The sequence below is a fragment of the Pecten maximus genome, chromosome 11 (genome assembly GCF_902652985.1).
Source record: "Pecten maximus chromosome 11, xPecMax1.1, whole genome shotgun sequence".
Lineage (NCBI taxonomy): Eukaryota > Metazoa > Mollusca > Bivalvia > Pectinida > Pectinidae > Pecten > Pecten maximus.
Window position 1 is genome coordinate 6,073,456 of NC_047025.1, and position 12,626 is coordinate 6,086,081.

At 36.3% G+C, this 12,626-nt stretch overlaps 1 protein-coding gene across 6 annotated transcripts in view; it reads left to right on the plus strand.

The window, feature by feature from the left end:
• The window catches only part of LOC117337827 (protein MTSS 1-like), a 55,498-nt gene extending 46,515 nt beyond the window's left edge, over window positions 1–8,983 (plus strand). For all 6 annotated transcript variants that reach the window (XM_033898949.1, XM_033898951.1, XM_033898955.1 and 3 more), the window contains one exon: window positions 1,836–8,983. In XM_033898949.1, the coding sequence (XP_033754840.1) occupies window positions 1,836–2,593 (758 nt within the window). In that variant the 3' untranslated portion in view covers window positions 2,594–8,983. The remainder of the gene's footprint in view (window positions 1–1,835) is intronic.
• Window positions 8,984–12,626: the final 3,643 nt, after the last annotated feature.

A 12,626-nucleotide genomic window follows, 5' to 3' on the forward strand; every position in this document is an offset into this window, starting at 1 on the left:
TAGCTTGATATTTAGTAAAAGTGAAATTTTCTTTTAATATTTTTTAAGGATAATTTGACAGATATATTTGACAGCTGCAGTAAAAATGGTATGAGTATTCATAGTTTGATTACAGGAATTTAGATTGAAAAGTGGGGTCATTTTCAGAGGTTAATGAAAAATGACGCATTCCAGAAATAGCAAAAATCTGTCGGTTTGATTCAATCAGTATTCAATAAATAGCATTTTCAGAACACCCTCTTCAGTGGAGGAAAGCCATCAATGTGGCCGCGAAGTTTGGGAGGTCACCAACTAATCTTCCTTAGTAATCACTATATTATCTATGAAAATAGTCTCTTAATTCACACGGGATGTATGTATAAATAGATTTACCATAGTTAAATTGTTCCATCACCAGCTGGTATACCAAACTTATAACCAATTTAATATGAGATGGATTTACCATAGTTAAAATGTTCCATCTTTAGGTATGACAGACGTATAAACAGTTTAATGCAAGGTGGATTTACCATAGTTTAAAAGTTTAATCTCTAGGTATGACCAACATGTTATCAGTTTGATACATGGTAGATTCACCGTTTTTGAAATGTTACATCTCTATGTATGACAAACATATAGCCAGTTTGATGCGAGATAGATTTACCGTATATAAAATTTTCCATCATTCGCATGCCAAACATGCAAACAGTTTGAGTAAAGAATACTAATCGCATGATGTGAACTTCCTGCATGTCAAAATCACTCATTTTATGGCAGAGTAAAAATAAAATTTATATGTACTCTCATCATGGTCAATAGCAGTGCATGTTTGACCTGAGACTTATCAGAAAATACCAAGACAGGTGAGATGGCTGTCTGGAAGTTTGTGAAATTATATCACTTGTACCTTCAGTTGCATTTACCACATCTGTCCAAACCTCAATAAAACGGCCTGGTTTACCACCCATATTGGATAGCTTCCCTTCACTCCTAAAATTCTGTGGGGCTGCGATAGCTCAGTCGATTAGAGCGCTGGCCGTGTAATCTCAGGTGTAGATCTGAGGAACATGGTTTGACGCTCCCTAGCTGTGTCGGTTGGTGTTTCTCGGAAAGCTAAGAAACGGGCCTGTTTATGCTGTCATGGTGGTGTCCTATTTGGCAAGACACTTGACCCTAATTGCTATGAATGGCATGTGAGGGGCCTCCCGTATATATGTTGTTCAGTGAGGTAGTCACCAGCTGCAACAAGGCGACCCCCTCCTCCAAATGACCTTTGCTGTTCATGAGGTGATAAACCCAGCATACAAACAAAACCTAACAAACCTAAAATTCCCCTCTCACAGAATGTTCCCTAATTTTACATAAATAGTACCATTTTTATCTTTGAACTTTTCCTATTTCAAAAGCAGTATTTTTTTATGATATTTCAGGTGTATTTGTATAAAATAGTCAATCGAAAAAAGAAAAAAAAAAGATAAATAAATAAAAAGAAAAAAAATGACCTTTACTTAATCAACTATTTTTAAATAGGAGCTTTTACTCTTCCAAAGTTGTAAGGAGAGCCAATCACACTGTGCTGAAAAGCTTAAAAAACTTTTTTTAGGCAGGAGGCTAAACACCCCTGGGACCCTCTCTAAGGGTGTTGCCGTGGACCTGTCAGGGGTCTGTACATGTGGCCCCTTAGAACAAAAATCCCCCTAGTCACATAAATGGACCCCTACAATCTAAATTGATCACTGACAATGTTTAACAAAATACTGTTACACTCATTAATTGTACAATTAGTGTTTTATTTGCATGATACGATATTTCATGGATACAAGAACTTCGCTGATTAGCTTCTTTCTGTTATACAGGTATTCCTGTGTCCAGCTCCCAGGTAGCCAGACGGGCCTCAATGAACACTTCCAAACCACCGCCTCCTGTGCGAAGGTCATCGTCCATCAGTACTGCTGCAGCCCCGCCTGTTGTTCAGCGCATGAGGAAGACCCCACCGCGTGATATGACAAACAAGGTCGCTCAACCTGTTGCGGCCGGACACCGTCGCAGTAGCAGCTCTGGCGGTCTCTCGGAGCCCGCCTATGCCGAGCTACAGACCATCCAACAGAGCATCCAGTTACGTCATCAGCAGCAAGAACAACAAGGCCACTTACTACAAGCTAATCCATATGCCACCACGGGCACCCAGCACATTATAATGTCGGCACCACCTACACCCTCACAACACATGCCACAGCCACTGCCCCCTGGTAGCATCAATAATCAAAGGGGACATAATCCACTTCCCAGGCAGAGTGCCACTCCTCATAATAAAAAAGTCAGTGGAACTGAAGCCCCCACAATTCCTCCCCCAGGCATTCCAGGGCCTGGAAGGAAAAAGCCGGAGAGTGCTCCACTGTTGGAGCCACCAGACATGGACATTGACTTGCCCCCACCCCCTACAGACTGGGAGCTAGAGGAGATAGAGAAGGTTTATAGTTGCCCCCCGCCCGTCAAACCTAAGCCCCCTCCCCAGGGGTCAAATCCAGAAAATGTTCGGGCTTCCTTATTGTCAGAACTTAAACTTGGACCCAAACTACGACGAGTGACTTCTGAAGATGGGTCAGAATGCTAAGACAGGAAGTGCTTTGTGATTTTGTTTTTATTCACCTGATATTTTTAATATTTACTAGTGTTCAACTTTTATGTGTGCCCAGAAATGCTGGTTTACACATGGTTATCTCCTGCTAGCAGCAATTTTAAAATGCATTTAACTTTTCTTTTTTTAACTCACCAGGCCCTTTTGGCCAGGTGGGCTGATGCCAGGGTGTCATCTGTCAATGCATCTCTCTGGCTTCAACTTTTTATCTCAAGATGACCTTTCTCAAAAGAGGCCAAGAGCCACCATATATGGCTGGCAATTTCCTGGGATTAAGTCAAATAAAGTTTGTGAAAGAAATGACTTTGACCTATAATCAAGGCCACATGGGTCAGATTTGTTGATATAGTCAATGAACTTTTGTTGATTAACCAAAAGTCCTAGAATCAAGATATATTTGGCTGTTAGGATCCAGGGAGAATGCCTGACAGACTTTGTGCAAAGAAATGACTATAACCTGTATATTGTTAGATATTTGAGAAGTACTGAATGGATACTTGCCATGCATGTTTGGGAAAAAGTTTCCAACTGGCAACTATCTTGCTTCTGACAAATTAAATTTATGTCGTTTTATCTTGTGTAATCATGTACAACAAATAATTAAGAGTAAAGAAAACAGAAAATATCCATGTAGCTCATTGTAGCTGGCAAACAGGGTTTAATTGGCTGAAATGCATTTTAGGATAAAAGTATGTTTGTGACAAACACTGAATAATGCCAGGAGAGCAATACAAGCTGAATAGGTCTCTTGATTTGTTTCAAACTTTTCTTTTCCATACAACATACTTATAATAAATAAGCTCTGTTCGTCCGTCCATTCCGTTTGTCTGAATAAGCATTTTCTGCTCCACAGCTCAAAAAATTGTCCAAACATCAGGCTCGTGTCTTAAATTTAGACCAGTATCCTAACCACAAGCTAGTGTCCTAACATCAGGCTAACTGTCTCCTAACATCAAGCTAGTGTCCTAACATGCTTGTGTCCTAACACATCATGCTCGAGTCCTGACACATCAGGCTAGTGTCCTAACCTCAGACCTGTGTCCTACTGTGTCCTAAATCACCAGGTTAGTGTTGTAACACATCAGATAAATGTACACATCGCTGGCAAGTGTCATAACATATAAAACTAGTGTCCTAACCATAGATAAGTGTCCTGACACCAGGCTAGTGTCCTAACACATCACACTAGTGTCCTAACACCAAACTAGTGTCCTAACACATCACACTAGTGTCCTAACACTCCAGGCTAGTGTCCTAACACATCAAAGAAAAATAAACTATGGTGAATGATCATTAGTGTACGTTAAAAGTCACCAAAGTTTTCATTGGTCGAATGTCACCAAGGTTTCCATTGGTCAAAGTCGAACTACATTTCTAAACTGTTTTTCTGTATTGTTTATGTGTATCACTGATGACAGGACTACAATGTACTAGGGGATCTTTACATATTAAGTACTGGAATATGCAGCAAGGATATTACTTAAATTATACCTAGCAACATAACATTTTTATGAGTTAAAAAAAAAAAAAAAAAACACTTTAAATTATTTACCAAGATTTGCATAATCCATTGTTCTTATGAAAATGCCTGGTATGACAACACTACTGTTATTGTGGACAACTGACATCAGGAATATGTACTGTATGATTTTATCGGGACAAAATTAGCAGTTTTGGAAGGCCTTTTCCAAAGAATGCATGCATTGTCTATGGTCTGTTTAAGATAAATTACTCACACTCTGACTGATATTAATTTGGATGCTGCGATGGAATTTGATTTCTTATGATTAAGACAATTGCGTTCAAATAAGTGAGTGCTGGGATGCTTTTAAGTCCACAGGGATGAATGTATTGAAACTGTAAAAATCTAAAAATCTATAGCCTTAACCTTTTCTATGATGCATTTGCTTCTTACTTTCTGTATTGTTTGTTTTATTGAATAGAAATAATTTAAATGTCATATTTTTGTCAATTTTTTTTTCTCTCGAAGATAATAGAAGTGTGTCATGGTGTCTGTCTATAATCAACATAAAAGTGTGCCATTATGTGAGTTGTGTTGTCGGAATTTGTATGTAACCCCCGTGTAAGGATACAAATGTTTATTCCAGTAAAATCGGCCACACCATATTTGGTTATTTTATATTATTTTTCTGTTTTGCAGTAAATCATACTTTTGGCTCAAATAACACAAAGTGCCAGTGAGCTTATGGTATGGTGCATGAATGGTCGTCTGTCTTCTGTTGGCCTTTAGGCAGGAGGTGCATGTGGAAGAATACATTTAAGTTCCCTCATACAAATTACCTTGACTTCTTTTCATGGTCACAGAGGCCAAATATTTTAAAATTAATGTATGAATCTTCTTCACAAGTTCTTAAAGATGCAGGGTGTACATCTTTGGCCAGTACATCTTTGGCCTGCTGTGGACGATTATGGAATTTCCTCATATCAATGACCTTGACCTGTTTTCAAAGTCACAAGTGTCAGATATGTTAAAAACTTCAATGATCTTCTTTTAAAGTTACAGAAAACCCAGATGCATAATATTTCCTTCCAGCAGGTAATAAGTATTGAGTGCTTTTATAAAGATTCAGCATGCAAGTAATTTTGACCTCTTTTCAAGGTCACCATGGTGAAATATGAAATATGACCACTTACACTATTTGTATTACACATGAGCAACAACTTGCTTCACATCACGCTTCAGATAGCTACATGTTATCGGTTTCACATTGGTTATGATTGATTTAACAATAAAACACCAACAGACTGACGTAATATTTAGAATTCCCATACCATACTGACTTGAGACAAGTCATCTTTATAAATCCTTCATTATGGTTCACCAATGCATCAGTGAATTATATCACCTCTGTTAGAAATATTGTATCCCATTTCCTAAAACTTCAATAACATATTATGGTCAACATGAAAATTGGAAATTGAACTTTTGCCATAATTCCTAACTGGCCATGGGAGCAATTCAGGCCCTGGTGGCCTCTTTGCTAATATAGGTACCTAACATCTGTTAAGAATTGTGAGTAACTTGACAGATGGTACATTTTTCCTGTCTCATTGGTACATTAACACTGCCTGTCTGGTATATTTCTATCTTGATCATCTCAGTGGTAAGAGACACACGGCCTGTCTAGGACTTCTAAATAGCCAACAGATTTAGTGTAAGGTTGGGTCATTGGCTTGGTGGCTTACCAATAAACCACCAGTAATAATTCTCAAGATCAGATTAAAATAGAAATATAATTGGTTTGGCGTAAACCGGCCAACCCTGAAAAAATTCGCCTATTGTGAAAAATAAAACAATTTAAAATTTTTTTTTTTTTTAATGACTTGACTGTTCCGGATATTTTCCGGAAGTTGCTTTGCAAATTCGAAAATATGTCTCGCAAACCCAAATAACCTTGATTTGTGTTTCTTTTGTTTAAGACCACAGAATGAATAATGATTTCTGGTCTGTTTTTGTATCAAAGGTTGAAAATCTGTTTTCAGAACTGAATAAAAAAAAGTTCAGCACTACCTACCTACCAAATGTTAATCCTCCTGGTCGGGTTACGGGCAAACCAAGATATTTTTAACGATGGCCTCTGAGAAAATTGGGGATACAAGCCTGTTGTGTTTGTTAAAGCATCAAGGTCAGAGTCAATGAGTCACACTGTTGTCAAATATCTGCATCCCATCAAAGCCAATGGTCACCAAATGAAAGAACCATCAAGTTCATTAGATAATCATCAGATTTGTAAATCATTTGAGTGGGGGACTGCATCTGTAAAATAAGTCGATTTCCATTTACTTCAGAATACCCAGAAAGACTGGAACACGGTTTTGGGTCTGTAGCATACTGCAACAACAGGCTATCAAATTTGTTAAAATAAATTGCCGTGATCAACTTTCAGGATCATGGGGCTGATTACATGCAAACCTTGAAACAATTTGTGAGTAACCAAGAGGCACTCCTCCAGATTTACCTTGTATAATTTGTGCATTAAAAGACACAGTTGATTGAAAGTCATCATGAAGATTTTGTTCAGTATCAGCTGGGAGATGCAGGTCCATTGTGCCTCTTGTTATATAATGCACAACAAATGTAAGCGATCACGTGACATTGTGAATAAGATGAAGTTGCCCAAGTGATGGGGGCATCCTTGATATCATTTCATTAGCTGGGTTGTAAATTACCAAATTGCCTGTAACCAGCAACTGTATAATCCTATATTTTGATCAGTAGAATTGTTTGTTGGTGTGTGTAATTATGTGATCATATAGCTGGAGATGTTTAATTAGCCAGGGATGTGTGAGAATCTCTTAATTAGTATAGAAGCCATTGAGGAAGATGTGTAAATACAGATCCAGACTTATGTTTGATATACCAGAGTGTACACAGTTTTGTTATTTATTGGTATGCCATTAATTATCATGATATTACATTACTAGGTAATTATATTACATTACTAGGTAATTATATTATATTACTAGGTAATTATATTATATTACTTGGTAATTCCCATTAGCATGACTATAATTTTTCATTACAAAAGGTCGAGATTGACATTAAATGTCATTTTAACTTATTTTGTGTCCCTATAAGCCTTAGAATGTACTAGGTCCGTCTTTGATTTCAGATTTACCTGGTACAAAGCAGATCTTATCCAATTTTATGAAATTTGTCGTTTACAAATACATAATATGGTCTTTACTAAGTAAATTGTGCAGTATGTGTGATAATCTGATTGTTTTTAATATTTGTTTGGGAGTTATATCCCCTTTATATCATAATATCAATTTTATCCAAAGTACTACTGCTTATTGTTTTGACTGATGTAAATTTGCATACAGTACCCAAAGTAAAGTGATTGTGCCATTGTGATTTTTATTTCCACCCCCTCTACGACACATATACAGGAATCAAAATATTTGTCTGTCTGTCTTTCCGTCTGTCTGTCTGTCTGTGTACGGCCTACACCTTCAAGAATTTTTCATATAGATTTCAATGAAACTTCACACATAATTGTTATTTATGACCTGTTGTAGTGACTCTCTGAAAGTTCCATCAATTTTTACCGGAGTTATGGCCCTTGATGTCACTCATGAGACATATCTTGTCTGGACTTCAAATCAAATTGAATCAATTTAATAAAACAGAAATATAAGGGAATATGTGAAGATGTGCATTAAGGTTTTTTCCCCAGAAATTTTGGTTGTCATGGTAATCAGGTCACTATACACAGGTTTTATGTAATGGTTAATATCCCATCAGCCCTTAGATGAATCTTATTCAAACTAGGTCAAGTGGTGTAGCTTATTAATGCCTATTATTGAAGACATTAGATATTTCCAGAACCGTTCCTATAGAAACATAATGCAGGCTTCTGATTTGTCTATAAATTTAGATATTGTCTCATGAAGCTAAATATTGGTATATTAATGTTTTGAAGGATAGCAAATACAACAGTGCTATTTTTCCAAAATTTGGTTGCCATGGTTGCGGGGGTGGGGGAGGCAATATTTGTTAGCTGTTGGCTTACAGTTCTAGTTTTATTTGTTGTTTTTTTTATATAAAATGTTTGTCTCTGTCTAATTTCTGCAGAATTGAGTCAATGTGTTGTAACATTAGTTACTGTACCAATATTCCTGAAATTTTCTACTCAAAATGAATACCCAGAAAACTACTATACTTGTGTATATTTTAAAAGAATGTTGTCCTTTGATGGATTTTTCTTCTGTTTGGAAGTTTTAACTGTTTATCTTGCTGACATAAAACCTGTTCATCACCTGTACATGTGGCTGTTTCCTCCAATAGTAAACATTTCCCCCTCAACAGTAAAAATGCTGCAGACAGTGTTGCCTACTTCTGGCCATAGGTCTACTTCTGACCATGTGTCTTCATTTCCTATCGCTGTACTTTAATAAAACTTAATGCCACATACTCAGTATATAACCAAGTGGTGTATAATTCCTTAGATCCTAAAAAAAAACCAGTTTCATGAAACCAACCATGTTATCACGACTGTCAAAAGTTTAATCTTAGCCCCAAGGGACATACAGTTGTAGGATTGCATGACGTTGCACAATGTGTGGTGTGCACACAAAGCCGCACAATGTATGCATGTTGGAATATATGTGCGATTGTATCGTGCAGGCAATACCGTATGTGCACAATTAGTGATTGAAATGAAGTGTGCTGGATAACTTATCGTGGTTGATATAAATCTAGGAATTTATTATGAATATGTTAAAACTCTCTGAACTGTTTTGATCATAAGATTGTATACATCATTTCTGTAATAGCCTACATGGAATTAGATGTAACCCGATCTATCCTGGATTTTATTTAAGAATAAAAATAAATTTTGTCAGAAATTCTTTCTTTCTTTCAACAAATACCTTCAGTGTTGGCTTGTAATCAAAAGGGACAGTGTGACCTTCAGCGTTGGCTTGTAATCAAAAGGGACAGTGTGACCTCACTTATTATTACCACCCAATGGAGACATGAAATGTCAGGTGACCATACAGAAGCTGTACCGAATAATCACTTTAAGTGTGAACATAACATCAGAACATACAACTGAATTATATAATGTTGTGTTAATACATGTAACATCAAATTTGCTGATTATACATTCAACACAAATTCCCTAGACCATCATTCATTCCCTAATCCATCACAACTGTATCTCGATATATTTCCCCACTTAATACATAGGGAGGGGAATGCTGTGGAAGGATTATAGTTTATTTCAGATTAACTTACCTGTATTTACCTGTATTTTACCTGTGGTAATCTAGTATGCTTCCTGTGTCATATTAAGGTATACATTATTAGTAAAATTTCCAGGATATTTGAATTTATATTAATTTCATTATCTGTGAAATTTTAATGAATTTGATTCAAACTTTGAAAAATATATGTGTATAATTGTTTTCATATGTCAATACATTTTATATCAATTACCACATTTTTTATAAGAATGGGGATGGTAACAGTTCACACAGGTAAAAATATTGGGGAACATCAGGTGAAATATGAGGAAGTAAGGAACTGACTATAATTGATTTCTTTGGGTTTTTTTCAACACAAGAACAGCCTCCCCCTCTCCCCTGATAATGCACACAAAGAAGTCAATATTCTGCAGAGTATTAGGCTAGGGGTCAAATGCACAGAGTAGTCATTTTCCTGTGAGCGTCCTTAACCATGAACCCTGAGTAACTTGTGGAAGGCTGGAATCAAGAAGGCTTCTTCCTATTATACCCAGGCTTTTTAATATGTAACCACTTAGAAACAATGTCTCAGCATAATAATATATATTATGATCAATTTTGCCGTGATTTTAGAGCTTGTGCGCCATATGGAAAGTCAACAAGAAATGTCTACTGTATATATACATGTACCAAATTATTAAAAAAAAAATTATTGTATCAAAATTTTTGACATATAAAGTTATGAATGTTGCATGTGATTTTTCTCAGTTTCTAAATTGATGCATAATGATGTTTGATAATTAACTTGTGGTGATTGACTGTTGTTAGCCTCAGCATTTAGTTAACAATATGATGGGAGAAAAGATACTCATATCTATATAGGGCAACTAATGTAGACCTATTTGAATGATATTCTGAAATATTAATTCTTGTTCTCTGAAGAATGAATGCAATCCTTGCAATTACAACCCTCACCCTAAACCCTTGCCCTCACCCAAACCCTCACCCTAAACCCTTGCCCTCACCCAAACCCTTACCCTAAACCCTTGCCCTCACCCAAACCCTCACCCTAAACCCTTGCCCTCACCCAAACCCTTACCCTAAACCCTTGCCCTCACCCAAACCCTTACCCTCATCATAACCCTCACCTTGCTCTAACCTACATTCAAAGCCTAAACCTTGCTGTGGTAGAAGAATAAGCCCAATGGCACAAATTCCCTTAATTGCCGTGGTAAGTGTCTAGTCTGAACTGGATCCAACTGTTTTGGAGCTGAATACAAATCTGTAATGACTTCCCTGGTGGCCATCTTGAAAATATATCCTTTGTTGAATAATACTTTGATTGTTTTAATGACTGATTTAAATGGAAAGTGAATGGTTATTAACCAAGTTGATTTGAAATTCATTTATGTTTCTGTCATGGAAAATGTAGAATTTTGGGGTCAGTTGACAAGTTCAAAGGTCATACTTAACCACCTTTGAAGAAACATTATACAGATGATGAATTCCTTTACTAATGGGGGTAGATCTTTGTGTGTCCCTGCTGAATTGTTTAGTGATGGTTTTAAAGACAATATGAATGTCATTCTTAAAATTCATAAAATGTTCTTGAAAGAATCATGGTTCTGAACAAATACATTTATTTTAATTGCTGTTTACGTGTGGTTTTAACGAGGCACTGAAGCTGAGAATTCGTGTTTTGTGACTCGCGTGTATTGCATTTGCTTTTGTTGTTTTATCGTTATCCTCTACTTACTGAAATATTTGAAATGTTTCAAAGAATATTGTATGTTTTCAATATTTAACGAAGAGAATGAATATGTTAGCCAGTGTACTTTTTCAATAGTGCTTATTGTTTTATTATAATCAAATTATGGCTACACTACATTGTAAGACTTGTGTACAACATCATAGTGTCGTCAATCAGAAACCAAAGCTATTCACATCAAAAGTACTCAGATTATTATACTCGCATATCTGCCTATCCAGAGTACTACACCAGATTGGAAAGAATAACCCTTCAAAGAGTAACATATTATATAGATTGGCTTACCTGTCCGAAGAGTAAGTAAAGTTTAAGATGTACATGTGGTGTGTTGTTCGTCGTCCATCTAGTGTCAACGTTTTGGATTTTAAATTCACTTATACCTATAACAAAGGTACTGAGAGTAACGATAGTGGACTGCTAGCTTGCTTCGGTATAAGTCTGAGAACGTTTTCAAAAAGAAATTACTTTGACCCATATTTAAGGTCACTGCAGCTGGGTGAAAACTTATTATGAACACTTAAATTACTTCAAACTAACCTAAAGGCCTAGAATTGTGACCTTTATTAAAAGGACTAAAATCGTGACCTTTATTGAAATGCCTAGAATCGTGACCTTTATTGAAATGTCTAGAATCGTGGCCTTTATTAAAAGGTCTAGAATTGTGACCTTTATTGAAAGGCCTAGAATCGTGACCTTTATTGAAAGGTCTAGAATTGTGACCTTTATTGAAAGGCCTAGACTCGTGACCTTTATTGAATTGCCTAGAATTGTGGCCTTTATTGAAAGGTATAGAATCGTGACCTTTATTGAAAGGCCTAAAATAATCGTGACCTTTATTGAAAGGCCTAATATAATCGTGACCTTTATTGAAAGGCCTAGACTCGTGACGTTTATTGAATTGCCTAGAATCGTCACATTTATTGAAAGGTCTAGAATTGTGACCTTTATTAAAATGTCTAGAATCGTGACCTTTATTGAAAGGTCTAGAATTGTGACCTTTATTGAAAGGCCTAGACTCGTGACCTTTATTGAATTGCCTAGAATTGTGGCCTTTATTGAAAGGTATAGAATCGTGACCTTTATTGAAAGGCCTAAAATAATCGTGACCTTTATTGAAAGGCCCAATATAATCGTGACCTTTATTGAAAGGCCTAGACTCGTGACGTTTATTGAATTGCCTAGAATCGTCACATTTATTGAAAGGTCTAGAATTGTGACCTTTATTAAAATGCCTAGAATCGTGACCTTTATTGAAAGGTCTAGAATTGTGACCTTTATTGAAAGGTCTAGAATTGTGACCTTTATTGAAAGGTCTAGAATCGTGACCTTTATTGAAAGGTCTAGAATTGTGACCTTTATTGAAAGGCCTTGACTCGTGACCTTTATTGAATGGCCTAGATTCGTGACTTCTTCTCATTAATAGAAAGGCTTTCTAAGAATCGTGACTTCTTCTCATTAAGAGAAAGACCTAGAATCCTCTTACAATACCTGACAAATTTGCAAAAAGAAATAACTTTGAACAATATTGAA